The sequence below is a fragment of the Mirounga leonina genome, unplaced genomic scaffold, assembly GCF_011800145.1.
Source record: "Mirounga leonina isolate KUSES-001 unplaced genomic scaffold, KU_Mleo_1.0 Mir_115, whole genome shotgun sequence".
In the NCBI taxonomy this organism is placed as follows: domain Eukaryota; kingdom Metazoa; phylum Chordata; class Mammalia; order Carnivora; family Phocidae; genus Mirounga; species Mirounga leonina.
Window position 1 is genome coordinate 384,485 of NW_023270268.1, and position 26,348 is coordinate 410,832.

General features: G+C 37.4%; 1 protein-coding gene across 1 annotated transcript in view; it reads right to left on the reverse strand.

Moving 5' to 3' along the window:
• Positions 1 to 26,348, reverse strand: part of TOPAZ1 (testis and ovary specific PAZ domain containing 1) — a 110,934-nt gene that overhangs the window by 4,024 nt on the left and 80,562 nt on the right. The window contains 3 exon segments of the mRNA XM_034991111.1: positions 689 to 872; positions 5,646 to 5,849; positions 7,367 to 7,531. Of these exon segments, the coding sequence (XP_034847002.1) occupies positions 689 to 872; positions 5,646 to 5,849; positions 7,367 to 7,531 (553 nt within the window).

Sequence of the window (26,348 nt, forward strand, 5' to 3'; positions counted from 1 at the left end):
CTCTCATTCTCTCTCTCAAATAAATAAATAAAATCTTAAAAAAAAAAAAAAGAAAGAAATTTGAGTGGTATAAGCCTACAGTCTGGGACTTCGAACAAAATTATTCGAAGAGATACCAGTCTGGTCCAACAGCTACATTATAATATTATGCATTTATAACAACATTTTAAAATCTAGAAATTAGGCTGATAGCTTTATTTTCAACAGAATTCTTTACTGAGCCAAATAAACTATCACATATTTCCCTTTTAGACCTGGTTTTTAGATCTTTTGTGTTGACCAGAAAGATAAGTAACTTTTAGATACCTATCTAAAAACTATCTGTACACAAGAAAGGCTGATACTTAAAGAGGGTCTATTTCTTTGAACATCTGACAGCATCTTGAAGTTGCTAATGTATTTATTAAATGCCAGCTTATTTGGTTTTAAGTCTCAAACAGGTCAAATCCTTTTTCAATTTAAATGTTACCAAAGTTTGTAAATACATACATATACTAGTGTAAATACATACATATACTAGTATGTATGTATATGTACATATATATTATATATGTGTGTATATATAAAGTATGCATAAAAATATATATAATATTTATTATAAAATGTAAGATATATAAAAACATTTACATCCTAGGTCAGGTGTAGGGAGCCATGATCTGCTTTTAGCATGCAGTTAGAAGTTACCAACCTTTTCAAAACTATCTGCAGGATCTGTGTAGAAGTTCCAGGACTCTGAATACTACTAGCATTAGATACTAGGAAGATTTCAATAGCTAAAAGCATTTCAATCTCAGATAAATAAGAAGGAATCAATAGAAGTTTTCGGTATAAATTTCCCTCCAACGGTGGGTAGCAACCCAATGAAAGAGCACCTGGAAATCAAATAATAGATCAAACTTTACTAAAACCCCAACAAGTGAAAAGCTAGACTTCCACAGGTGATAATTACTTACATTACAGAATGATTCTTCAGATCAGTAGGTTTATTATACAAATTATATGGTGGTAAGCTTATCCTAGTACATTTGATATTATTCTTTGTAAAATACCTCTGAAACATTAAATATGAAGTAAGAAATATATTTTAAAAACTCTCCTAAAAACTACTTTTGAGCCTCATTGTGGCAACTACCCATTTATTTCAAGCCATGGTCAACACAACATAATTTCAGAATAACTAAAAAAACCAGAATAGCGACTTGGGTTTTGTTTAAATGGGATCTGGTCTAATAGCAACTACATATATTTGTAATTATTGCCTATCCTGAATTATGAATCCAAAATGTAGAAAAAAAGTAGAAATTATAATTTGGAGATTTTTCTGTCACACAGATATTATACTATTTTTGAGCATTTATTTATAGTGCTGTTATAGTTTGTGTAATAAACATTTACTGTTCTACTCTATGTCTGATATTGAGCTAAGCATTATTTAGATATAAAAATAAATAAAATACATATCTTTCCTGTAGGTGATCACTGTGTTGTAGGTGCTCAGTGTGTTGTAGGTGTTCACCAATTCATGTTCTAAAAATTTTACTTTTCAAGAAAAGAGATTTAATTTTTAAACTGTTTAGGTGCTTATTACAAATGATATGTAGGGAAATACCCTTAAGTCCTAAGACATCCAACCTGTATATAGACAATATTATACTGTCCTGTTTTACTGAAACCAATTTAAATCTGTATGTAAAATTTGTTTAAAATGTTTTGTTAAGATAAGTTCTTTAAGAAATCTAATATGGATGATGATGGTTAATCTTTGAGGACTTACTATGTGCCAGGAACCTGTGGTAAACACATAGGTTTTACCTAATTTTAACTGACAGTTTACTATTTTGAAATCAGGTACAGTGACTCCCACATTATAGGTGAAGGGGCTTTGGGAATCACCCCAGCCTTCTGACTCCACAGATTTTGGATTCCTAAATACTAGGTAGTCCCACCTCCCTAGGTCACTTCTAGGACTACTATCAACTCATTTACTTTCCTAGCTATTGATAAGTATAATTTACATACATTCTTGTTTTACTTTGCTGATCAGATGAGGAAAACAAAAAATAACAAACTGAATAGAAATTTACTATCATTAACTTTTTTCCCCTAAAAGCAAATATGAAAAGAAAAATATTCCCATTTGGTTTTAGGGGGAAAACATAATGGAAAGACACACTAATAACATCTCCCTTCCTGACTTTCCGGCTCTGAGAGAAAATCAGTATTTTTAGGACTAGTGAGAGCAAGTCAGCAGCATCAGGAAGGCAACTTTACCGTCCCTGGACAGTTTCCTTTTGATTAGTTTGAAAACAAAAAACAAAGCCAAGCCATAAAGAAAGTGAAAGACAATTCACAGAGTGGAGGAAAAAAATCGAAATTCATGTATTCGACATGGGACTTGCATTCAGGGCATATATATATCTATATGTGTACTGTGTGCATGTGTATGTGTATATATGTGTGTACTCTTACAACTCAACAATAAACCCAATTTAAAAATGTACAAAGAAAAAAATGGGTAAAGGATTTCTCCACAGAAGATACACAAATGGCCAATAAGCACATGAAAAGGTGTTCAACATCATTAGTCATTAGGATTATGCAAAATCAAAACCACAATGAAATATCACTTTATATCCACCAAGAAAGCTAAAATAAAAAACACAGTGTAATAAGTGTTGGTGAAGATGTGAAGAAAATGGAAATCTCAAACTTGAGTGGTGGGTATGTAAACATAAAATGATGCAGCTTCTTTGGGAAAATAGATTGGCAGTTTCTCAAAATAGTAAAAACATAGATTTAGCATATGAGCCAGCAATTCTGCCCCCAAGAGAAATAAAAATATATATCCACACAAAAACTTCTATGCGAATGTTTGCACAGTGTTATTAATAATAACCAAAAAGTAGAAACCACTCAAATGTCCATCAAAGGATGGATGGATAAATAAATTCCATACAATGGAATATTATTCAGCAATAAAAAGGAATAAAGTATTGATACATGCTACAACATGGATGAACCTTGAAAATATTCTACTAAGTGTAAGAAGCTAGTCATAAAAAACTACATACTGAATTATTTCACTTATGTGGAATGTCCAGAATGTGCAAATCCACAGAAATAGAGTAGATTACTTGTTGTCTAGGGCTGGGTCAGCAGGAGGCATCTAGGGAATGCTAATGTGTTTAGGGTTTCTTTTTCTGGTGGTGCTGAAGATGTTCTAAAATTAGATTGTGATGATGGCTGCACAATCTGTGAGTATAATAAAAACTAATGCACTGTCCACTTTAAATGGGTGAATTTTATGGTATGTGAAGTTATTTCAATAAAGCTGTATAAAATATTAAAAAAAAAAAAAAGCAGAACAAAGGCACTGGCACCACAGTCTTAACAGTGTCTTGATGAAAAAGACATCGGCCCAGAATCAGGTACCACTAGACTGATTATAAGGCACTGAAAGGCTTTTTAGAGTGGTAACTATGTGTGAAGATAAATCTAAAGAAAGATCCAATGATATTTTAAATGTCAACACTGTCAGGAAATAAGATGTTTTGAAGACTGATCAATGATTGTAAATTACTCATTTCATTCTATAACTCAGGTACATTAAAAAAAAAAAAAATAGAGACACCTGGGTGGCTCAGTCAGTTAAGCATCTGCCTTTGGTTCAGGTCATGATCCTGGGTTCCTGGGATCGAGCCCCACATCCAGCTCCCTGCTCGGCAGCAGGGAGTCTGCTTCTCCCTCTCCCTCTGCCTCTGCCCCTCCCCCTGCTTGTGTGCTCTCTTTCTTTTTATAAATAAATAAAATCTTTAAAAAAAAATACTCTGTCCTATACCTCACCTGCATAAGTCCCAGAAGTTCACTGCATATGAAACTAGGCATAGATGTGTTTAGATAAGAGGAAAAGTGCTAGTAAAAAAGGTACTGTATTGTACCTAGGCATGAATTGTTTTAACACTACTAAAAAAGAAAAACTCTAAAAATAAATTATGATTAGGACTGGAAGAATTTGGGGGGAAAATGGGGAATGATTGCTAATGGATATGGGGTTTCTTTTTGGCATGATGAAAATGTTCTAAATGAACTGTGGTGATGGCTACACAACTGTGAATACCTTACCACCACTATAAATGGGTGAACTGTAATGGTATTTGAGTTATGTCTCAATAAAGGTGTTAATAAAAAATTTTACAAGTTTTTTTAAGTTTAGCTGCTTTAATACAAAATCTTATTTCCAACTAAAAAATAGATATTCATAGAAATCTCACTGAAATGTTTCCAAGTTTAGGTTTTGTTCCTGTCACATATAAACACCTTCTAATTGTTCAATTTGGGGAACACGCCATTATTAACAATTATTTGGAAAATAAATAACCCCATTAACATTGATTCTAAAAACTAAAATCAAAAAGTTATAGCAAACAGTACATATATACTTTGTGTGTGATTTCTAGTAATCTGCAGTGAAACAGTATAAGGAGTTGAAACATAACCACAAAATTGAAATGAGGTGTTTATGAACAAACTAAATTTCTGATCATCCTTAAAAAAAAACAACAACTCTGCTTTCAAAACTTTTGATTGACCCAGTACATAATCTGTATACATGTAACTGAAATGAAATTTTACCAAATAATACTTAACCTTACTACCTGTAATGTATGCTAAGGTTTTCTTTCTTGTTTCATTGGGAAAAAAAGTCACCACCGGCTTAACTGATCACAGCTGGCAGTGTGAAAAACACTTCCCAGTGCTGTGGGGATGGCTGGGATGTTTGGCCCATCTGGCATAGTAGTGACACATAGTAGGCACTCAAATGTTTATTATATACATGGCAGTCAAAGAAATGGAAATTCAAGGGCACCTGTGCAGCTCAGGTCATGATCTCAGGGTTGTGAGATCAAGCTTAGGATTCTTTCTCTCCCTCTCCCCTTGCCCCTCCCCCTCTCGCTCATGCTTGCAGGCTCTCTCTCTCAAAAAAAAAAAAAAAAAAAAAAACAGAAATTTAAGACAAATTACTGTAGGAAGGCAGAAAAGAGTTGTTTTCTGGATCTAGATTCTATACGAAATTACTTCCCAATTCAAATACCTGTGAGGTGGCTGGGACTAGAGAAAGCATTAGTTTTCCAGGCTTACTGGTTAAGAACAACTGTAAACAGATTAACAAAGTTCTATTACTAGGAACCATGCAAAAAAACTATGTATCATGTTCAGTAATGGCAGCCTCTGTACTTCCTATGTGGCCTGCTATAAAATATTCTAACTTATAAAGATGAGGGATATGGCAGGGATGAATAAAATATATAAACACTCCTTAAACTTCATTCTACCCAGTTATTTTACTCCTATATATTTATAAGTTATGCCAAACTGGTTCAAATGCTGTCATTTATTTCCTTTGTGCACCCTCCAGTGGGCATACTAATGTGCAAAGAAATGAAGATATAATAATTAGAAACAAGGGAAAGAACAGGTTTCAAAAGAGAGCACAAATCTGTGTAGACCACTATATTTGAATGTGTATCAAATGCTCTTTTTATATATTTAAATGCCTAGTCATAAAAATTATGCAAGGCTTCAGGGTTAGAAAAATCAAAGTCAAAACTAATATAACAAATATAAATTTTTTAAATGTAACTTACTTTTGTAGTGGGCTCTGGCTTTGAGCCATAAACAACTCCTTCCTAAAGAAGTAATTAATCTTCTAAGAAAGGAGAAATCAATAGGGATGTTCTTTGAAATCATGAATTCTGCTACAGAGGATGACATACCAAGACTGTTGCTTTCTATACAGGCATCTAGAAGTTTATTAAAAAGAAGGCTATACTGTGAGACCTCCACAGTTTCTGGAAAAAAAAAAAAAGAAGATATGAAATCGATCTAGCTTAGTCTCTCCATCTTCTCTCTCACTATTTTCTTTTCTCTCTGCTCCCATTGGCACTTTGCTACACACTATGGGAGTCACAGTCACTAAAATGCAATCATCTTATATATTCTCTAAGAAACAAATAAGCATTCAACAAAAGCAAACTCATTCATTTACTTCGTAACAAAGAATAAGAAAGGAAGCTTGACAACTATTGCAGAGGCTGCATTAAACACCCATTCGTGATCCCCACGTGTCTGCATCTGCAGTGTCTCAAAATGAATGACTTGCACAGTTCTGCTTGCATTGTCTACATACAGTTCAGACCTCAGACTTAATTTCCCATGACTAAAAATAAATCACCCCCTCATAATATTCTCTCTCAAATTAAAAACAAATCTTTTATTGGGCATTTCTAGTTCAATTCCTCACTTAGAAGAAAGTGAAGTCACCTTGGAGACTGCCAAGTCTTTTATTCCCTATATTCAGTCAGTTCAATCTATAACCTAGACTCTGGTCTTTATCACTTTATCTGCAGCAACCTTTAGGGATCTAGGCCTTAGCAGGAAATTAATCTCCTTACCTTTTAGTCTCTTCCTAAACATCTCCACCAGTGGAACTTTCCTATAACACTGACTGACTGATAAAACAGTGTGGGAGGCCCTCAGGTTAACATTCTGATGAAGCGGTAACCTGCCACTCTGAACCCATTGCTCAGCTCATTTTGACCCAAAGCTTTTGCTCATGCTTCCCTTAACATGGGCTCTCTTCCTGTTCATACTTGACATACTCAGACTTGAGCGTTAGGATCTGAGAGCACTACCTACTATGGCCCACATTAATAATCCCTTTCTTTAAACTTGTCATTTGCTAATTTCCTCCATTTATTTCATGTTTCCCTATGTTTCAAGGTAATGGAAACTAAGCTTTATATTTATATATATAGTAAGTAATAAAAGAAGTATTCTTCATTATTCTAATGAATGAATTTTTACCACATGAAGCTTGCTGGGGCATTACTGTTTGCTGCTGACCTGACAGGTAAGGAAAGGGGACTGACGAAAACAGTTGGGAACTGCTGACAACCCAAAGGTGAGCACCTCTGCTTTAAAACAAAACAAAACAAAACAAGACAAAACAAAGAAAAGCATATTCAGTTTTCAGAGAGCACATTTTGCAGAAAACAATTTCATTAAAAATATATGCTCAACCAAAACAGGTGCAGAACTGTTTCTTATTTAAACACCAGATGGGGACGCCTGGGTAGCTCAGTCAGTTAAGCGTCTGCCTTCAGCTCAGGTCAAGATCCCAGGATTCTGGGATCGAGTCCTACATTGGTCTCCTTGCTTGTTGGAGAGCCTGCTTCTCCCTCTGCCTGCCTCTCCCCCTGCTTGTGTGTGTGTGCATGCTCTCTGACAAATAAACAAAATCTTAAAAAAAAAAAAAAAAACAAACCCAGATGGACAAGAGATTAATTGAAACTTTTAAAAAACATACCTTGAGAATTTTGAAAACCTGGTAGATTTTGCAAAACTTCAAATGTCTGTCTGTAAAGGCTCTTGGCCAAGATTTCATGTGCAATTGTACAGAGCAGATTATGTCGATTGAGTACATCCAGTCTATCACAAGGCCACAGTGGTGTATTGATGATCCATTCTGACTCTTGCAAAAAGAAAAAGGTACTAATACTTTATACTATGGAAATTACACTTAACAATATAATCACAACTGTTTTCAAATATAAGTATCAAAACTTAAGTATGTGTTCAGAAAAGATAACAATAACTCAAATTTATTAGAAACAACTTATATAGCGAGGATCACCATCCTAAGGAGATGCAAACTAATAAGCACTTTGTTATATGTATTTTTTAATTAATTCATTTTTCTAAGTGAACTAATCAGTTATTGATTCTGAAGTTAATGTTTATTTTTGCATGACAATAATGTTTTGATTATAGTGAATATTTGTTATAATGTAAAATATTATTTGTGTGGACAAGTTTAACAATTTTACAATAAAGAATACATAATTTAGGGGCCCCTGGGTGGCTCAGTCAGTTAAGCGTCTGACTCTTGATTTCAACTCAGGTCATGATCTCAGGGTCGAGAGACGGAGCCCTGCATTGGGCTCTGTGCTCAGTGCAGAATTGGCTTGAGATTCTCTCCTTCCCCTCTGCCCCTCCCCCTGCTCACGCACTCTCTCTCTCTCTCAAATAAATAAAGGGGAGCCTGGGTGACGCAGTCAGTTAAGGGTCAGAGTCTTGGTTTCAGCTGCTCAGGTTATGATCTCAGGGTCAGGAGATTGAGCTCTGCATTGGGCTCCACAAACAGTGTGGAGTATGCTAAAGTTTCTCTCTCTCTCTGCCCCTTCCCACACTCGTGCCCTCTCTCTCTCTCTGAAATAAATAAATAAATAAATAAACAAACAAACAAACAAACAAATCTTTAAAAAATAAAATACATAAAATCTTAAAAAAATACATAATTTAATTAGTTATTTTGGAGAACAGCTCCCTCCCAATTTTTAAACAATTTTTATTATAAAATATTTTACATGTACACAAGAATATCCAACATACGTAAGTTAAAAAAACATAATAAAGTTTTATGTACCCTTCATTCAGCTTAAAAAAAAGAATATTACCTATAATGCTGAAGTTCCTTAATTTCTGCCCTGATTTGCACAATAAAAGCAATAGGAGACTGTAATACAGAACACTGAGGTGCTAAAATATTAGATATGCCAATATTTCATCATTTACCTAATTCCCTCAATCATCATACACAAGATACATAAATGAAACATTGTTATATAACACTCAAGTCACATTCCCCTGTTCTTCTTTTTTAACTTGACTAAGTGCAGGAGTCATGTATTCTTTTTCTTTTGTGGCCTTCCCAGCACAGTGAATACAAATAGTATTAAAGAAAGATTTGGCAATTCACGTACAGAATGCCAAAATAAAGCCTTAATTATCCAGTATAACTTTAAAATGAGCTTGTTTTGAAATTACTAGAGCCCACTTGATTGACTGATTGCTTGACTTGCTTTATAGTATGTGCTAGGCAATGTTTTACAAATATTGTTGCTCATTTAAACAGATACTTTCATTAATTTACTCCCAAATTTGCTTAAATTTTAATATATAGAGAAATTTAAATGAACTTATTATCTTCTGAAAGGACTACATAAATCAGCTGTTAAAACATAATTCCCGGTGTGCCTGGGTGGCTTAGTCGTTAAGCATCTGCCTTTGGCTCAGGTCATGATCCCAGAATCCTGGGAGCCCCGCATCGGGCTCCCTGCTCAGTGGGAAGTCTGCTTCTCCCTCTCCCACTCCCCCTGCTTGTGTTCCCTCTCTCACTGTGTCTCTCTCTGTCAAATAAATAAATAAAATCTTTATAAAACAAAAAACATAATTTCCATTTTTCCCCATAATTCCCAAAAGTAAAACCACTAAATCACCATTCCTTATAAACTGAATTGTATTTTTATCAAATAAGTTCAATTATTATTGGTTATATCTGGTAGATATGTCATATTTATAAAAAGTAGACTATGTGGCCTTTTTTATAACAATTGTATTGTTCTTTATTTAGTACTCATTTTTTAATTATTAAGGTAGAATAATGGTCCCATTTTTTGAAAGAATAGACGGTATTTTAGGAGATTCATTTTGAAATCTTACCAAATTGTGTAGCTATCTTAAAAAATCTGAGTAAGTTGGCCATTTTATGTACCAAAATTAACTGAGACTGGTAATTGGGAAGTCATTTGTGAAATTAATAGCTTTTAACTAATCCACCCCATTCACAACTCTATCACTTTTATGAACATTTTATAAGAACTCTTAGGAGAATTAAATTCTCAAAAACAAAAACCAGTTTACTCGTGTAAATACTAGTTTTATGGTGATAAAAGTTCTCATTGCATTAATCCTCATGTTTTTCTCTGTTCCACAGTTGGGAATATTTTCCATTTGTCTAAAAAATCTCAGAATCAAAGTGCAAGCAAATTTTCTATAATATCAATTCTTTGTCTATGCATATTCAGTCATTATTCATGCAAAATTTTGAATATAGGGCACTAAGAATATAAAGACTATTAAGATGGTCTGCAGTGAATGAATTCCCAGGCTAGTCAGTGAGATTTACCGAATTACTATCCTTTACCATAGTGAATACTGCATATACCATAAGGAATATCTAAAGATACCTTTTTCCCTTTAATATATACATTTAATATAATCCCAATCAAATTTCCTATAGAACTGTATGAAAAACTGACCCAGTAACTCTGAAATTCATCCAAAAGAATAAGCACTTGAGAATGTAAATAATAGTTTTGGAAGAGAAGTGAAAATGATCTTGCCTAAATAGACATTATCACATATTCTAAAGCTACATTAACTAAAAAGAGTTTGGTGCTACCACAGAAACAGAGATCCCTGGGAGAGAAAGCTAGTACAGAAACAGACCTAAGCAGACACAAGATTCCAATATATAATAAAAGTGGCATTTCAAAGAAGTGAATAAAGGGTGAGCTATGGCGTTTTGGGGGAATAAAATTACATTCCTACCTCATATCAAAATTTAAAACTGGTAATGAACCAAAAATTTTGAAAAACATAGGGTAAATATATAATTTTGAGATAGCTAAGGACTGCCTTAAAGCATGATACAAAACAAAAATTAGTAATAATTTAAAAAGCAGACCCATAAATACTGAGAATAAACTGTGGTGGAGAGGGAATGGACAAAATAGGTCAAGGAGAGTGGGAGATACAGGCTTCTAGTTATGGAATGAATAAGTCATGGGAATAAAAGGTATAGCACAGGGAATATAGTAAATGGTATTCTAATAGTGTTGTATGGTGACAGATGCTAGCTACGCTTGTAGTGAAAATTAACATAATATATAGAGATGTTGAGTCACTATGTTGTACACTTGAAACGAATGTAATATAGTGTGCCAGCTATACTAAAAAAAGAATATTAAAAAAATAGTTATACAAAAAAGAATACTAAAAAGAAAAAGCAGTTTCTGTTTAAGTAGAAAAAAGGTCAGGTGGGCGAAAGAAAAACAAAAATGCAAAAATATCATAAAGTTAAAGGAAAATGAAAAGCTAAGGAAGATATTTGCAAATATCCAACAAATCAAAGACTAATATCTTTTTTTTAAATTTTATTATGTTAGTCACCATACAGTACATCATTAGTTTTTGATGTAGTGTTCCATCATGATTCATTGTTTGCGTATAACACCCAGTGCTCCATGCGATACATGCCCTCCTTAATACCCATCACTGGGCTAACATCTTTTTTTTTTTAAAAGCTTTTTTTTTTTTTAAGATTTTTATTTATTTGACAGAGAGAGAGACAGCGAGAGAGTGAACACAAGCAGGGGGCGTTGGAGAGGGAGAAGCAGGCTCCCCGCGGAGCAAGGAGCCTGATGTGGGACTCGATCCCAGGACCCTGGGATCATGACCTGAGCTGAAGGCAGTCGCTTAACCGACTGAGCCACCCAGGCGCCCTGGGCTAATATCTTTAATATTAATTAAGGCTAGTCAGTGAGATTACCAAATAACTATATTATTAATTAATAATAATTAATATTAAGATCGAACTATCATAATATTTTTTAAAGATTTTTTTATTTATTTGACAGAGAGAGGGAACACAAGCAGGGGGAGTGGGAGAGGGAGAAGCAGGCTTCCCACTGAGCAGGGAGCCTGATGTGGGGCTTGATCCCAGGACCCTGGGATCATGACCTGAGCCGAAGGCAGAGGCTTAACGACTGAGTCACCCAGGCGCCCCAGAACTATCATAATATTAAGGGGCATAATTTACAGTATGGTTTTTCCTGAGTGTGAATATATGCATCACTGATGGCAAGTTCCTGACTGGTTTTTAAGTTACATTATAATTTTAATAATTTATTTGTGTATTATAAAATTTATAAAAATAAAAGAGCATATTAAGTATAAAAACCAGATTAAACTGGTGATTTCATAGATACTATTGTTCAGGATGAGACCAAGCTGATTTACTCACTTTTAAAATAATGTTTATATTTTGGGGCGCCTGGGTGGCTCAGTCAGTTAAGCATCCAACTCTTGATTTCGGCTCAGATCATGCTCTCAGGGTCCAGGGATCAAATCGACATTGGGCTCCATGCTCAGCAGGGAGTCTGCTTGAGATTTCTCTCTCTCTTTCTCCCTCTGCCCCTCCCCCTGCTCATGTGCACTCTCTCTCTCTAAAATAAATAAATCTTAAAAAAAATGTTTATTTTTAAAATATAAACAATCACTATAAAAAATTAAAGCAAAACAGAAAAATACAAAGAAGAAATTAACAAAAATCTAAATCACTGAAAATGATTTCATATTTGATGAAAATTATTTGGGGGCACCTGGGTGGCTCAGTTGGTTGGGCGACTGCCTTCGGCTCAGGTCATGATCCCAGAGTCCCAGGATCGAGTCCTGCATCGGGCTCCCTGCTCAGTGGGGAGTCTGCTTCTCCCTCTGACCCTACCCCCTCTTGTGCTCTCTCTCTCTCAAATAAATAAAATAAAATCTTTAAAAAAAAAGAAAATTATTTGGGAAAGAGTTGTCAGTGACCTAAATAACGGCTATGCCTACATAGGTAGATATAAGTGAAACTGTTATATGAAAACAGAGACTGAAGAAGATGGCCTGGCCTAACACAACATTGTGCTGAACAGAGCCATCCACTGATTGAAAATGAAGACGACAGAGTTTTTCCCAAATATCAACACTGTTTATATGCTTATATTAGTACTGCAGTAACAGTCACTGGTCTAGGTATTCAGGTTAACCTGTATGCTAAATTTCCTACTACAAAAATATTAACACTTTTCTAAACAAACAAACCAAAAGAAACACACACACACACACACTTTAAACAATTCCAGCCTACAACAATAGAGATGGACTTTGAGAGCATTATGCTAAGTGAAGTAAGTGAAAAAGAGAAAGACAAATACTGTATGATCTCACTTATATGTGGAATCTTAAAAAAACATAAACTCCTAGGGCTGCCTGGGTGGCTCAGTTGGTTAAGCATCTGTCTTCAGCTCAGGTCATGATCCTGGGGTCCTGGGATCAAGCCCTGTATCAGGCTCCCTGCTCAGTGGGGAGTCTGGTTCTCCCTTTCTCTCTCCCTCTGCCCCTCCCCCAGCTTGTGCACTCTCACATAAATAAATAAAATCTTTACACACACACACACACACCTAGAAAAAGAGATCAGATTTGTGGTTACCAGAGGTGGGGGGTAGGGAAATGGATGAAGGTGGTCCAAAGGCACAAACTCCTAATTATAATACTGCGGAGGTAATATACAACATGGTGACTATAGTTAACACTGCTGTATGACATACAGGAAAGTTTTTGAGAGTAGATCCTAAGAGTTCTCATCACAAGGGAAAAAAATACTTTTTTTTTCTTTTTCTTGTATCTATATGAGATGATAGATATTAGCTAAACTTACTATACTAATCAATTCACAATATATATTATGCTATACTCCTTAAACTTACACAGTAGTGTATGTCAATTGTATCTCAATAAAATTAGGAAAAAGTCTAAATGAAAAACTCAAGAAGGTGCAAAGATACTTAAAGGAAAAAAATCCACAAGTAATGCATAATAAAAATGTAATAGTTATAGGGGAATGACTTGACGAAGTGTGGCTTAGGGACACAAGGGGAGGTGTGAGAAGTCCCCATGTGAGAGAGCTGTAGGATAGTGGTCTTCAAAGTGAGGTTCCCAGACCAGCATCAGCATCAGCAACATCTGAGAACTTCTAAGTAATGCAAATTCTCAGGACCCATCCCAGACTTAATGAATCAGAAAATCTGGGAATGGGCCAAGCAATTTGTGTTTTAACAATCTTCCAGTGTGTTCTGATGGTCAGCTTTGAGAATCACTGTCTTGGATTTATAAAAACAAGATCGGAATCACCATCTTCCTCAGGTCGCTGGCTAAGTTAGATCCAGGTCTGTTTATGTGATTTGTGCTTTGGCCCTAGTTGCAATTTTATAAAGTCCATTTAGAGGAAAGACTAGGAAAATAACAGTACTGGTATAAGGCTTAAAAATATGGACTTTGCAATCAGACAGACCTGGATTGGAATTCTTGCTCTATACTTATTTGCTGTGTGATCTTCTCTGAACCTCAGTGTCTTCATCTTGGGATACTTTCACCTACCTCATGGGGCTAGTGTTGATTAAATGAGGTGACACAAGTAACACACTTAACACAATGCTTTGGTATATAGCAAATACATTATTAAATCAATAATGAAGAGAAAGACTAAAATCTGAAAACAGACCAAGAACACGAACTAGTAATTCACAAAAAAGTAAGTACAAATGGAAAAAAAGGAGAGTTTTCTAATAAGCAATTAAATGCAAAGTAAAGCAGTAAATATCACTTTTCCCCTATCAAATTAGCAAAGAGATAAGAAAAATAATATTCGAAAAATAATACTGGTGAGGGTGTTTCATAACATGCATCTTCATACACTGGTAAGACTATAATTATTATAACCTTTCTAAAGGTATAGGGTACTTTTGTATTCCATTCCAAGAGATAAGACCTGGAATGGAAAGTACTGATAGCCAAATTAGGGTTTGTATAACTGGAATGCACCAGTCTGTCTGATAACTAAAAACCATAATATTGGGCACTAACACTTGGACTGTTTATATGCACCTGTGACTCCTTAAAAGGACAATGTCTGTATAGAAGAGATACCTATGCAATAGTTCTCTAGGATTTTCTTACAAAGGGAGGCTTTTTAATAAACTTAAAATAACCTGACGCAAATCTGAATGGGAATGAGGGCAAATCTACCTAGCAATTCCATCAGAATTTATCCTAAGAATGTAATATTAGCAGGGATGTTTAGCAGGGATTATTGTTTTTCATAGACATCTGAAAACAAACTAGACCAAGAAAAGTGGATCCACAGAAATATTTATATAAATATATATATACTACTTCATTATTTATATATCTATATATTTATATAAATATACATATTACTTCATAAGAGAGAAAACCATGCATTCCAGTAAGTGATGTTGTAGAAGACTATTCCTTTTCACAAAAAGATGTCCATAGAAAGACTGTTCCCTGAAAAAAAAATGCAAGGTACAAAAAAAGTATGTATAGTAACATTAAAGCAGTTAACAGTCATTTCTGGCTGGACTGCATAAGGAATTTCTATCATCAGTTTTTCTTATCTACCTTTTATTTCTTGATAATGAATATGTGTTACTTACATTAAGGCAATAAAATTTAAAGTTCAAGGGCAGCTTCTCAAGAAATGGCATAACTTTTTACAAAATGTATATTCAAAGGGTTAAGACACTTATTCTTCAGCATCCAAACAATCATTACATAAATTATGGTTTTAAGGCTCTTTTTTATGCTGGTAAGGGGAGAAGGCAGGAATTCATTGTTCAATTGCCAAGATAGAAACTACTAGTACTGAGAAAGTTTTAAATGTCAAACTAAAACTCCAAAACAATAGATTTCTTCTCATCATAAAGTCTGCCACTCACTAAAATGTGTAAAATATTCTGCATTTCTGAAACATAACTAATGTATAACTCTTCTATAAAAACTTTAGGAGGTAATAAGTGCATATTTTTCCAAAAGGAAAAATATAGAAAAAACATATGTAAAAAGTTAATCTGCCACTTATCCCTGTCCTCCAAGTACTCAATTCCTTTTCCCAGAAGCAACCACATCATTTATTTCTTGTGCATCCTTCTACAAATATTTTAAGGGTATAAAAGCAAATATGTATTTATCCATATTATTTATTTTTGTTACTATGCACACTGGTCGGCACATTCCTTTTTTCACCTCGCAATAGATCCTGGAGATCATTCCAAATGAGTATCTGTAGATCTGCCTCACTCTACTCCATCATATGGCTATCACAAAGTTAATCAACTGGTACTCTCTTAATGGACATTTAAGTTATATGAATCCTTTGTTATCACTGTTGATGGTAAAAAAAAAAAAAAGAAAAAGATTCTGGATAACTTACAATACATACCCTTGTGTTTGTAGGAGAAATTCCTAGGAATAGAGATGATATATAAAAGGAAATATGCACTCTTAAATTGTGACAGATATTTAGCCCAAAACCCCTAAAGACAATGTATATGAATGGCTTTCTCTATACTCTCAGGAAAAGTATATCACTAAACTCTTATTTTGCTAGTCTGATAGGTGTTTTGTAATTTTAATATGTATTTCTCTTATTATGAGTATTACTCACATGTGTTACAAATGAGATAGAGACCTTTGTATTTCCTTTCTTAAGAAAGGTCTGTTTACTGCAGAATGCTTTTAAGAACAAAACACTTCTGGGGGAAGGGGAAGATAGCGGCACAGTAGGGGACCTCATTTCATCTGCTCCCTCAAATTTAGCTGGATATCTATAAAACGATTCTGAACACACATGAATTCAACCTGAGATGTAAGATTTATCTGGACCTCCACAAGCAGAAAAACAACTACTTTTTGCAAGGTAGGAGGTGTGGAACCTTGAATCTTTGGGGGAAATATCTGAAGATAAGTGGAGGGGGGTGGGAGCCTCCATAAGCCGGCTGCCAGAAAGTGATATGACACCAGAGAAAAAAATCAGGACCCTTAGAAATCTACTCTAGTGAGAGGTACCCCCTTCTGAAGAGGGCACAGGGGGCAAATAAGGGCAGAATTTTAAGTGGATCATTGTGGACTCAGGATTCCAGGAGACTCAAAAAGAAGAGGGGAGCCTGAACTGATAGAGTGCCAAGCAGTGGAGCAGAGACACTGGATATGGTCAGTGAGCCTAGAGGGGACTTTCAGTTCTGGGCACCACAAACCGAGAGCTGAGGGGCTAGGGACACTGACCTCTGCCTGACCAACCCGAAAAGGACTAGAAAATGCGGGCTAACATCCTAGGGGACATACAGAACAGCTTGCACCAGCCATTCTGGAAAACAGAATGGAGGTTCCTCAAAAAGTTGAAAAGAGAGCATATGACCCAGCAAATGCGCTACTGGGTATTTAACCCAAAGATACAAATGTAGGGATCCGAAGGGGTAGGTGCACCCCAATGTTTATAGCAGCAATGTCCACAATAGCCAAACTGTGGAAAGAGCCAAGTTGTCCATCAACAGATGAATGGATAAAGAAGATATGGTGTATGTATACAATGGAATATTATGCAGCCATCAAAAAAAAAAAAAACAACGAAATCTTGCCATTTGCAACTACATGGATAGAACTAGAGGGTATTAGGCTAAGTGAAATAAGTCAATCAGAGAAAGACATTATCATATGATCTCACTGATATGAGGAATTCTTTTTTTTTTTTTTTAAAGATTTTATTTATTTATTTGAGACAGAGAGAATGAGAGACAGAGAGCATGAGAGGGAGGAGGGTCAGAGGGAGAAGCAGACTCCCTGCCGAGCAGGGAGCCTGATCCGGGACTCGATCCAGGGACTCCAGGATCATGACCTGAGCCGGAGGCAGTCGCTTAACCAACTGAGCCACCCAGGCGCCCGATATGAGGAATTCTTAATCTCAGGAAACAAACTGAGGGTTGCTGGAATGGTGGGGGGTGGGAGGGATGGGGGGGCTGGGTGACAGACATTGGGGAGGGTACGTGCTATGGTGAGCGCTGTGAATTGTGTAAGATTGATGAATCACAGACCTGTACCTCTGAAACAAATAATTCATTATATGTTAAAAAAAAAAAAAAAGATAGTAGGAAGAGATAAATGAAGGGGGGGATCAGAGGGGGAGACAAACCATGAGAGACTGTGGACTCTGAGAAACAAACTGAGGGTTCTAGAGGGGTGGGGGGTGGGAGGATGGGTTGGCCTGGTGATGGGTATTAAAGAGGGCACATATTGCAAGGAGCACTGGGTGTTATACACAAACAATAAATCATGGAGCACTACATCAAAAACTAATGATGTACGGGGGAGGAGCAAGATGGCAGAGGAGTAGGAGACCTAAATTTCGTCTGGTCCCAGGAATTCAGCTGGATAGGAATCAAACCATTCTGAACACCTATGAACTCAACAGGAGATCGAAGAAAAGAATAGCAACAGCTCTCTGAACAGAAAAGTGACCACTTTCTGGAAGGTAGGACGCGTGGAGAAGTGAATCCAAGGTGATATTCGGGAAGATAGATGGCAGGGGAGGGGGCCTCCGTTGGCCGCTACTGGCAAGTGATACAGCAGCAGAGCACAAAATCGGAAATTTTAGAAGTCTGCTCTGCTGAGGGACGTCGCTCCAGTGGCTAAGCGGGGGGTGGAACCCTCGCTAGGACAGTGTGGTCTCAGGACCCTTGGGGTCACAGAAAGACCGGGGGTGCCTGAGTGCGGCAGAGCTCCCAGGTATCACAGCAGGGAAGCCAGCTGCAGAGATGGAGCCGAGGAGTGGGCTCTCAGCTCGGGGTTGCCATAAACCGTGATCCGCGGGCACAGTTGGGCCACTACACTTTGAGCAGGGACCCAACAAGCGGCAAATCAGGGAGACTCCCCTTCCTCCCCCTGGAGGAGCGGCAGGGGAGCGCACCCCAGGAACCTGCTGTGCTTGGAGACTCCACATGAGGTCGTTTGCCAGAGATAGAAAAGTTCGGTCACAGGCCGGGTGAGCACAGAGTGCAGCCGGAGACCAGGGAGACGGGAGTGATTGACTGCTTTTCTCTAGGGGCTCACTGAGGAGTGGGGCCCCGAGTTCTCGGCTACTCAGGGGCAAAGATTGGGAGGCTGCCATTTTCACTCTCATCCTCCAAAGCTGTAGGGAAATCTTTCAGGGAAAAAAAGCTACCAGAGCAAACCTGAGCAGATTATTTAGTCCGACCCTGGGCAAGGGCAGGCAGTTCCGGCAAGGGCAGGCAGTTCCGCCAACAGCAAAGACATTTGAGAACCATGGCAACAGGCCCCTCCCCCAGAAGATCAGCAAGAACAGCCAGCCAAGACCAAGTTTACTGATCAATGAGAACAGCAGAACTCCAGCACTAGGGGAATACTGCACATAGAATTCATGGCTTTTTCCCCATGATTCTTTAGTCTTTAAACTTATTTTTTTAAATTATATATATATTTTTTAATTTTTCTTTTTCCCTTTTTCAACCAACATCTTATCAATCCCTTTTTATAAAAAATCTTTTTGATTTTTCATTTTTAGAGTCATATTCTATTCCTTCATAGTAGTTAACCTTATTTTTGGTATATATATAAGTTGTTCTCTCTTTAAAATTTTGGGATACAGTTTCTTCTATCAGACCAAAACATACCCTAAATCTCTAGTGTATGGCTTTGTTCTAGTCTCATGCCTGATTACATTCTCTCCCCTTTTTTTTTAAATCCTCTTCTTTTCTCAACCAATTTCTTATTAATTCCTTTTATAAAATGTTTTATAATTTTCATCTTTTTTTAAAAAATTTTATTATGTTATGTTAGTCACAATTAGTTTTTGATGTAGTGATCCACGATCCATTGTTTTTGTATAACACCCAGTGCTCCATGCAGTACGTGCCCTCCTTAATACCCATCACCCATACCCTAACCAATCCCCCCTCCCCCCTCCCCTCTAAAACCCTGTTTGTTTCTCAGGTCCATAGTCTCTCATGGTTCATCTCTCCCTCCAATTCCCCCCGCCCATTTTTCCCTTCCTTCTCCTAATGTCCTCCATGTTATTCCTTATGTTCCACAAATAAGTGAAACCGTATGATAATTGACTTTCTCTGCTTGACTTATTTCACTTAGCATAATCTCCTCCAGTCCCATCCATTTGATGTAAAAGTTGGGTATTCATCTTTTCTGATGGCTGAGTAATATTCCATTGTATATATGGACCACATCTTCTTTATCCATTCATCTGTTGAAGGGCATCTCAGCTCTTTCCACAGTTTGGCTATTGTGGACATTGTTGCTATGAACATTGGGGAGCATATGAACATTCTTTTCACTACATCTGTGTCTTTGGGGTAAATACCCAGTAGTGCAATTGCTGGGTCATAAGGTAGCTCTATTTTTAATTTTTTGAGGCACCTCCACACTGTTTTCCAAAGTGGCTGTACCAACTTGCATTCCCACCAACAGTGTAAGAGGGTTCCCCTTTCTCCACAACCTCTCCAACATTTGTTGTTTCCTTCCCTGTCCATTTTGGCCATTCTAACTGGTGTAAGGTGGTATCTCAGTGTGGTTTTGATTTGGATTTCCCTGATGGCTAATGATGATGAACATTTTTTCATGTGTCTGTTAGCCATTTGTATGTCTTCTTCAGAGAAGTGTCTGTTCATCTCTTCTGCCCACTTTTTGACTTGATTATTTGTTTTTTGGGTGTTGAGTTTGAGAAGTTCTTTATAGATCTTGGATACCAGCCCTTTATCTGTAGTGTCATTTGCAAATATCTTCTCCCATTCTGTGGGCTGCCTCTTTGTTTTGTTGACTGTTTCCTTTGCTGTGCAGAAGCTTTTTATCTTGATGAAGTCCCAAAAGTTCATTTTTGCTTTTGTTTCACTAGCTTTTGGAGATGTATCTTAAAAGAAGTTGCTGTGGCCGATGTCAAAGAGGTTACTGCCTATGTTCTCCTCTAGGATTTGGATGGATTCCTGTCTCACATTGAGGTCTTTCATCCACTTTGAGTTTATCTTTGTGAGTGGTGTTAGAGAATGGTTGAGTTTCATCCTTCTGCATGTGGCTGTCCAATTTGCCCAGCACCATTTATTGAAGAGACTGTCTTTTTTCCATTGCATGTTTCTTCCTGCTTTGTCAAAGATTATTTTGCCATAGAGTTGAGCCATATCTGGGTTCTCTATTCTGTTCCATTGGTCTGTATGTCTGTTTTTGTGCCAGTACCATGCTGTCTTGGTGATCACAGCTTTGTAATATAGCTTGAAATCAGGCAACGTGATGCCCCCAGCTTTGTTTTTCTTTTTCAACATCTCCTTGGTGATTCGGGGTCTTTTCTGATTCCATACAAATTTTAGGATTGTTTGTTCCAGCACTTTGAAAAATGTCATTGGAATTTTGATTGGGATGGCATTGAAGGTATAGATTGCTCTGGGTAGCATAGACATTTTAATAATGTTTATTCTTCCGATCCATGAGCATGGAATATTTTTCCATCTTTTTGTGTCTTCTTCAATTTCTTTCATGAGTGTTTTGTAGTTCCGAGAGTATAGATCCTTAACCTCTTTGGTTAGGTTTATTCTGAGGTATCTTATGGTTTTTGGTGCTATTGTAAATGGAATCGTTTCTTTAATTTCTCTTTCTACAGTTGTGTTGTTAGTGTATAAGAAAGCAACTGATTTCTGTGCATTGATTTTGGATCCTGCCACATTACTGAGTGGCTGGATGAGTTCTAGTAATTTGGGGGTGGAGTCTTTTGGATTTTCCACATAAAGTATCGTGTTGTCTGCGAAAAGAGAGAGTTTGACTTCTTCTTTGCCAATTTGAGTACCTTTTATTTCTTTTTGTTGTCTGATTGCTGTTGCTAGGACTTCTAGTACTATGTTGAACAACAGTGGTGAGAGTGGGCACCCTTGACGTGTTCCTGATCTTAAGGGAAAGGCTCTCAGCTTTTCCCTGTTGAGGATGATATTTGCTGTGGGTTTTTCATAGAAGGATTTTATGAGCTTGAGGAATGTTCCCTCTATCCCTATACTCTGGAGAGTTTTAATCAGGAAAGGATGCTGTATTTTATCAAATGCTTTTTCTGCATCAGTTGAGAGGACCATATGGTTCTTCTCTCTCCTCTTATTAATGTGTTTATCACATTGATTGATTTGTGAATGTTGAACCACCCTTGCATCCCGGGGATAAATCCCACTTGGTCGTGGTGGATGATCCGTTTAATGTATTGTTGGATCCTATTACCTAGGATTTTGTTGAGGATTTTGGGATCCATATTCATCAGGGATATCGGTCTGAAATTCTCCTTTTTGATGGGGTCTTTCCCTGGTTTGGGGATTAAGGTAATGCTAGCCTCATAGAATGAGTTTGGAAGTTTTCCTTCTGTTTCTATTTTTTGAAACAGCTTCAGTAGAATAGGTATTATTTCTTCTTTGAATGTTTGGTAGAATTCCCCAGGGAATCCATCAGGCCCTGGACTCTTGTTTTTTGGGAGGTTTTGGATCACTGCTTCAATCTCGTTACTGGTTATTGGCCTAGTCAGGTTGTCAATTTCTTCCTGTTTCAGTCTTAGCAGCTTATAGGTTTCCAGGAAGGCCTCCATTTCATCCAGATTGCTCAGTTTCTTGGCATATAGTTGTTGACAATAATTTCTAATAATTGTTTCTATTTCCTTGGTGTTAGTCGTGATCTCTCCCCTTTTATTCATAATTTTATTAATTTGGGGCTTTTCTTTTGGATAAGTCTGGCCAGTGGTTTATCAATCTTATTAATTCTTTCAAAGAACCAACTTCTAGTTTCGTTGATCTGATCTACTGTGTTTCTGGTTTCTAATTCATTGATTTCTGCTCTAATTTTAATTATTTCTCTTCTAATGCGTGGCTTAGGTGTTGTTTGTTGCTTTTTCTCTAGTTCTTTAAGGTGTAGAGTTAGTTGGTGAATTCGGGATTTTTCTATTTTTTTGAGTGAGCCTTGGATGGCTATGTATTTCCCCCTTAGGACCACCTTTGCAGTATCCCATAGGTTTTGGACTGATGTGTTTTTGTTCTCATTGATTTCCATGAATTGTTTAAGTTCTTCTTGATTTCTTGGTTGACCCAAACATTCTTGAGCAGAGTGGTCTTTAGCTTCCAAGTGTTTGAATTTCTGCCAAATTTTTTCTTGTGATTGAGTTCCAGTTTTAGAGCATCGTGGTCTGAGAATATGCAGGGAATATTCTAAATCTTTTGGTATCAGTTGAGACCTGATTTGTGACCCAGTATATGGTCAATTCTGGAGAAAGCCCCCAGTCCTGCCTCCAGGTCGGGGCTCGTCTCTGCCCTTTGTGCTTCTAAAACCGCCAGCTGCTCCCAGTTTGCGCACGCGCGACTCCGCCGCTCGGGGTTCCCACCCCGGGGGTTGCAGTTCACCGGTGGGACACGGTGCACCGGGTTTCCGACTCGGAGGCTACAGTCCGCGTGTGTGCGACCGTCGCTCCAGGTTTCTGTCCGGGGGCTTGCGGTTCATGCGCGCGCGACCCCGCCTGTCTGGTTTTCCACCCTGGGGGCTGCCCTAAAGTTCTTTCCCGACGCTACCAGTCTGTGAGTCTGTGCCCCGTCCACAGCATGCGAGGCTGTCACTCACCGGCGGTGCAGGATCCCCAGGCCAGGCACACTCCCGCTGCCGTTTATCCTCCGATATCTGCCCGCAGAATCACGGCTCTCCGCTTCGTACCTCAAAACCAACTGCCTGCAATATTCTGTTTGTAGAGATCCAGATCTTCTTACATCTCAGGCTGGTTTCGTGTGTGCTCAGAGTGGTCTGGTAGAGATGCAGCTCAATTCCGGGGACCAGTTGAAATAGGGTCCCCTACTCCTCCGCCATCTTTCCCCCCTCTATAATTTTCATCTTTACAATAATGTTCCATCCCTTCATCGTATTTACTCCTATTTTTGCAGATAAGTAAGTTTTTTCTTCTTTAAAATTTTGGGAGGCACTTTCTTCTAACAGACCAAAATATGCCCCAAATCTAGTGTGTGGCACTGATCTATGCACCAGCCTGATCATATTTGATCATATTCTGTTTTTGGTTTGTTTTTATCTTTTTCTTTTTCCTTTTTTTTCTTTTTTCTTTCTTTCCCTTTGTCTTCCCCCGGTTTTAGGTCTCTTCTGACTTTGTTTAGTGTATATTTTTCTAGGGTCATTGTTACCCTGTTAGCATTTTGTTCTCTCATTCATCTCTTGTCCTCTGGACAAAATGACAAGATGGAAAAAATCACCTCAAAAAAAAGAACAAGAGGTAGTACCAACTGCCAGGGACCTAATCAATACGGACATTACTAAGATGTCGGAACTAGAGTTCAGAATGACGATATTAAAGATACTAGCTGGGCTTGAAAAAAGCATGGGAGATATTAGAGAAACCCTTTCTGGACAAATAAAAGAACTAAAATCTAACCAAGTCGAAATCAAAAAGGCTATTAATGAGGTGGAATCAAAAATGGAGGCACTAACTGCTAGGAAAAATGAGGCAGAAGAGAGAATTAGTGATATAGAAGACCAAATAATGGACAATAAAGAAGCTGAGAAAAAGAGAGATAAACAACTACTGGATCACAAGGGCAGATTTGAGAGATAAGTGATACCATAGACGAAACAATATTAGAATAATTGGGATCCCAGAAGAAGAAGAAAGAGAGAGAGAGAGGGGCAGAAGGTATATTGGAGCAAATTATAGCAGAGAACTTCCCTAATTTGGGGAAGGAAACAGGCACCAAAATCCAGGAGGCACAGAGAACCCCTCTCAAAATCAATAAAAATAGGGCAACACCCCAACATCTAATAGTAAAACTTACAAGTCTCAGAAACAAAGAGAAAATCCTGAAAGCAGCTCGGGAGAAGAGATCTGAACCTACAGTGGTAGAAACATTAGATTGGCAACAGACCCATCCACAGAGACCTGGCAGGCCAGAAAGAACTGGCAGGATATATTCAGAGCACTAAATGAGAAAAATATGCAGCCAAGAATACTATATCCAGCTAGGCTGTCATTGAAAATAGAAGGAGAGATAAAAAGCATCCAGGACAAACAAAAACTAAAGGAATTTGCAAACACAAAACCAGTCCTACAAGAAACATTGAAAGGGGTCCTCTAAGCAAAGAGAGAGCCTAAAAGTAACACAGACAAGGAAAGAACACAGACAATACACAGTAACAGTAACCTTACGGGCAATACAATGGCACTAAATTCCTATCTTTCAATAGTTACCCTGAATGTAAATGGGCTAAATGCCCCAAATCAAAAGACACAGGGTATCTGATTGGATAAAAAAATAAGACCCATCAATATGCTATCTGCAAGAGACTCATTTTAGATCCAAAGACACCCCCAGATTGAAAGTGAGGTGGTGGAAAACCACAAGCCAATTAATAACAAAAGCAAAGAAACACACTGACAACAATACAATAACAGTAGGGGACTCTAACAACCCCCTCACTGAAATGGACAGATCATCTAAGCAAAAGATCCACAAGGAAATAAAGACTTTAAATGACACACTGGACCAAATGGACTTCACAGACATATTCAGACATTCCATTCCCAAGCAACAGAATACACATTCTTCTCTAGTGCCCATGGAACATTCTCCAGAATAGATCACATCCTAAGTCACAAATCAGGTCTCAACTGGTATCAAAAGACTGGGATCATTCCCTGCATATTTTCAGACCACAGTGCTTTGAAACTAGAACGCAATCACAAGAGGAGTCAGAAAGAACTCAAATACAGGGAGGCTAAAGAGCATCCTACTAAAGAATGAATGGGTCAACCAGGAAATTAAAGAAGAATTAAAAAAAATTCATGGAAACCAATGAAAATGAAAACACAACTGTTCAAAATCTTTGGGATACAGCAAAGGCAGTCCTGAGAGGAAAGTATATAGCAATACAAGCCTTTCTCAAGAAACAAGAAGGTCTCAAATACACAACCTAACCCTCCACCTAAAGGAGCTGGAGAAAGAACAGCAAATAAAGCCTAAACCCAGCAGGAGCAGAGAAATAATAAAGATCAGAGCAGAAATCAATGAAATAGAAACCAAAAGAACAGTAGAACAGATCAATGAAACTAGGAGCTGATTCTTTGAAAGAATTACAAGATTGATAAACCCCTGGCCAAACTCATCAAAAAGAAAGAGAAATGACCCAAATAAGTAAAATCATGAATGAAAGAGGAGGGATCACAACCAACACCAAAGAAATACAAACAAATATAAGAACATATTATGAGCAAGTATATGCCAGCAAATTCGATAATCTGGAAGAAATGGATGCATTCCTAGAGATGTATCAACTACCAAAACTGAACCAGGAAGAAATAGAAAACCTGAACAGACCTATAACCACTAAGGAAACTGAAGCAGTCATCAAAAATCTCCCAACAAAGGCCCAGGGCCAGATGGCTTCCCAGGGGAATTCTACCAAACATTTCAAGAAGAATTAATACCTATTCTTCTGAAACTGTTCCAAAAAATAGAAATGGAAGGACAACTTCCAAACTCGTTTTATGAGGCCACCATTACCTTGATCCCCAAGCCAAAGACCGCATCGAAAAGGAGAATTACAGACCAATATCCTTGATGAACATGGATGCAAAAATTCTCACCAAAATGCTAGCCAATAGGATCCAACAGTACATTAAAAGGATTATTCACCACGACCAAGTGGGATTTATCCCTGGGCTGCAAGTTTGGTTCAACATCTGCAAATCAATCAATGCGATACAATACATTAATAAAAGAAAGAACAAGAACCATATGATC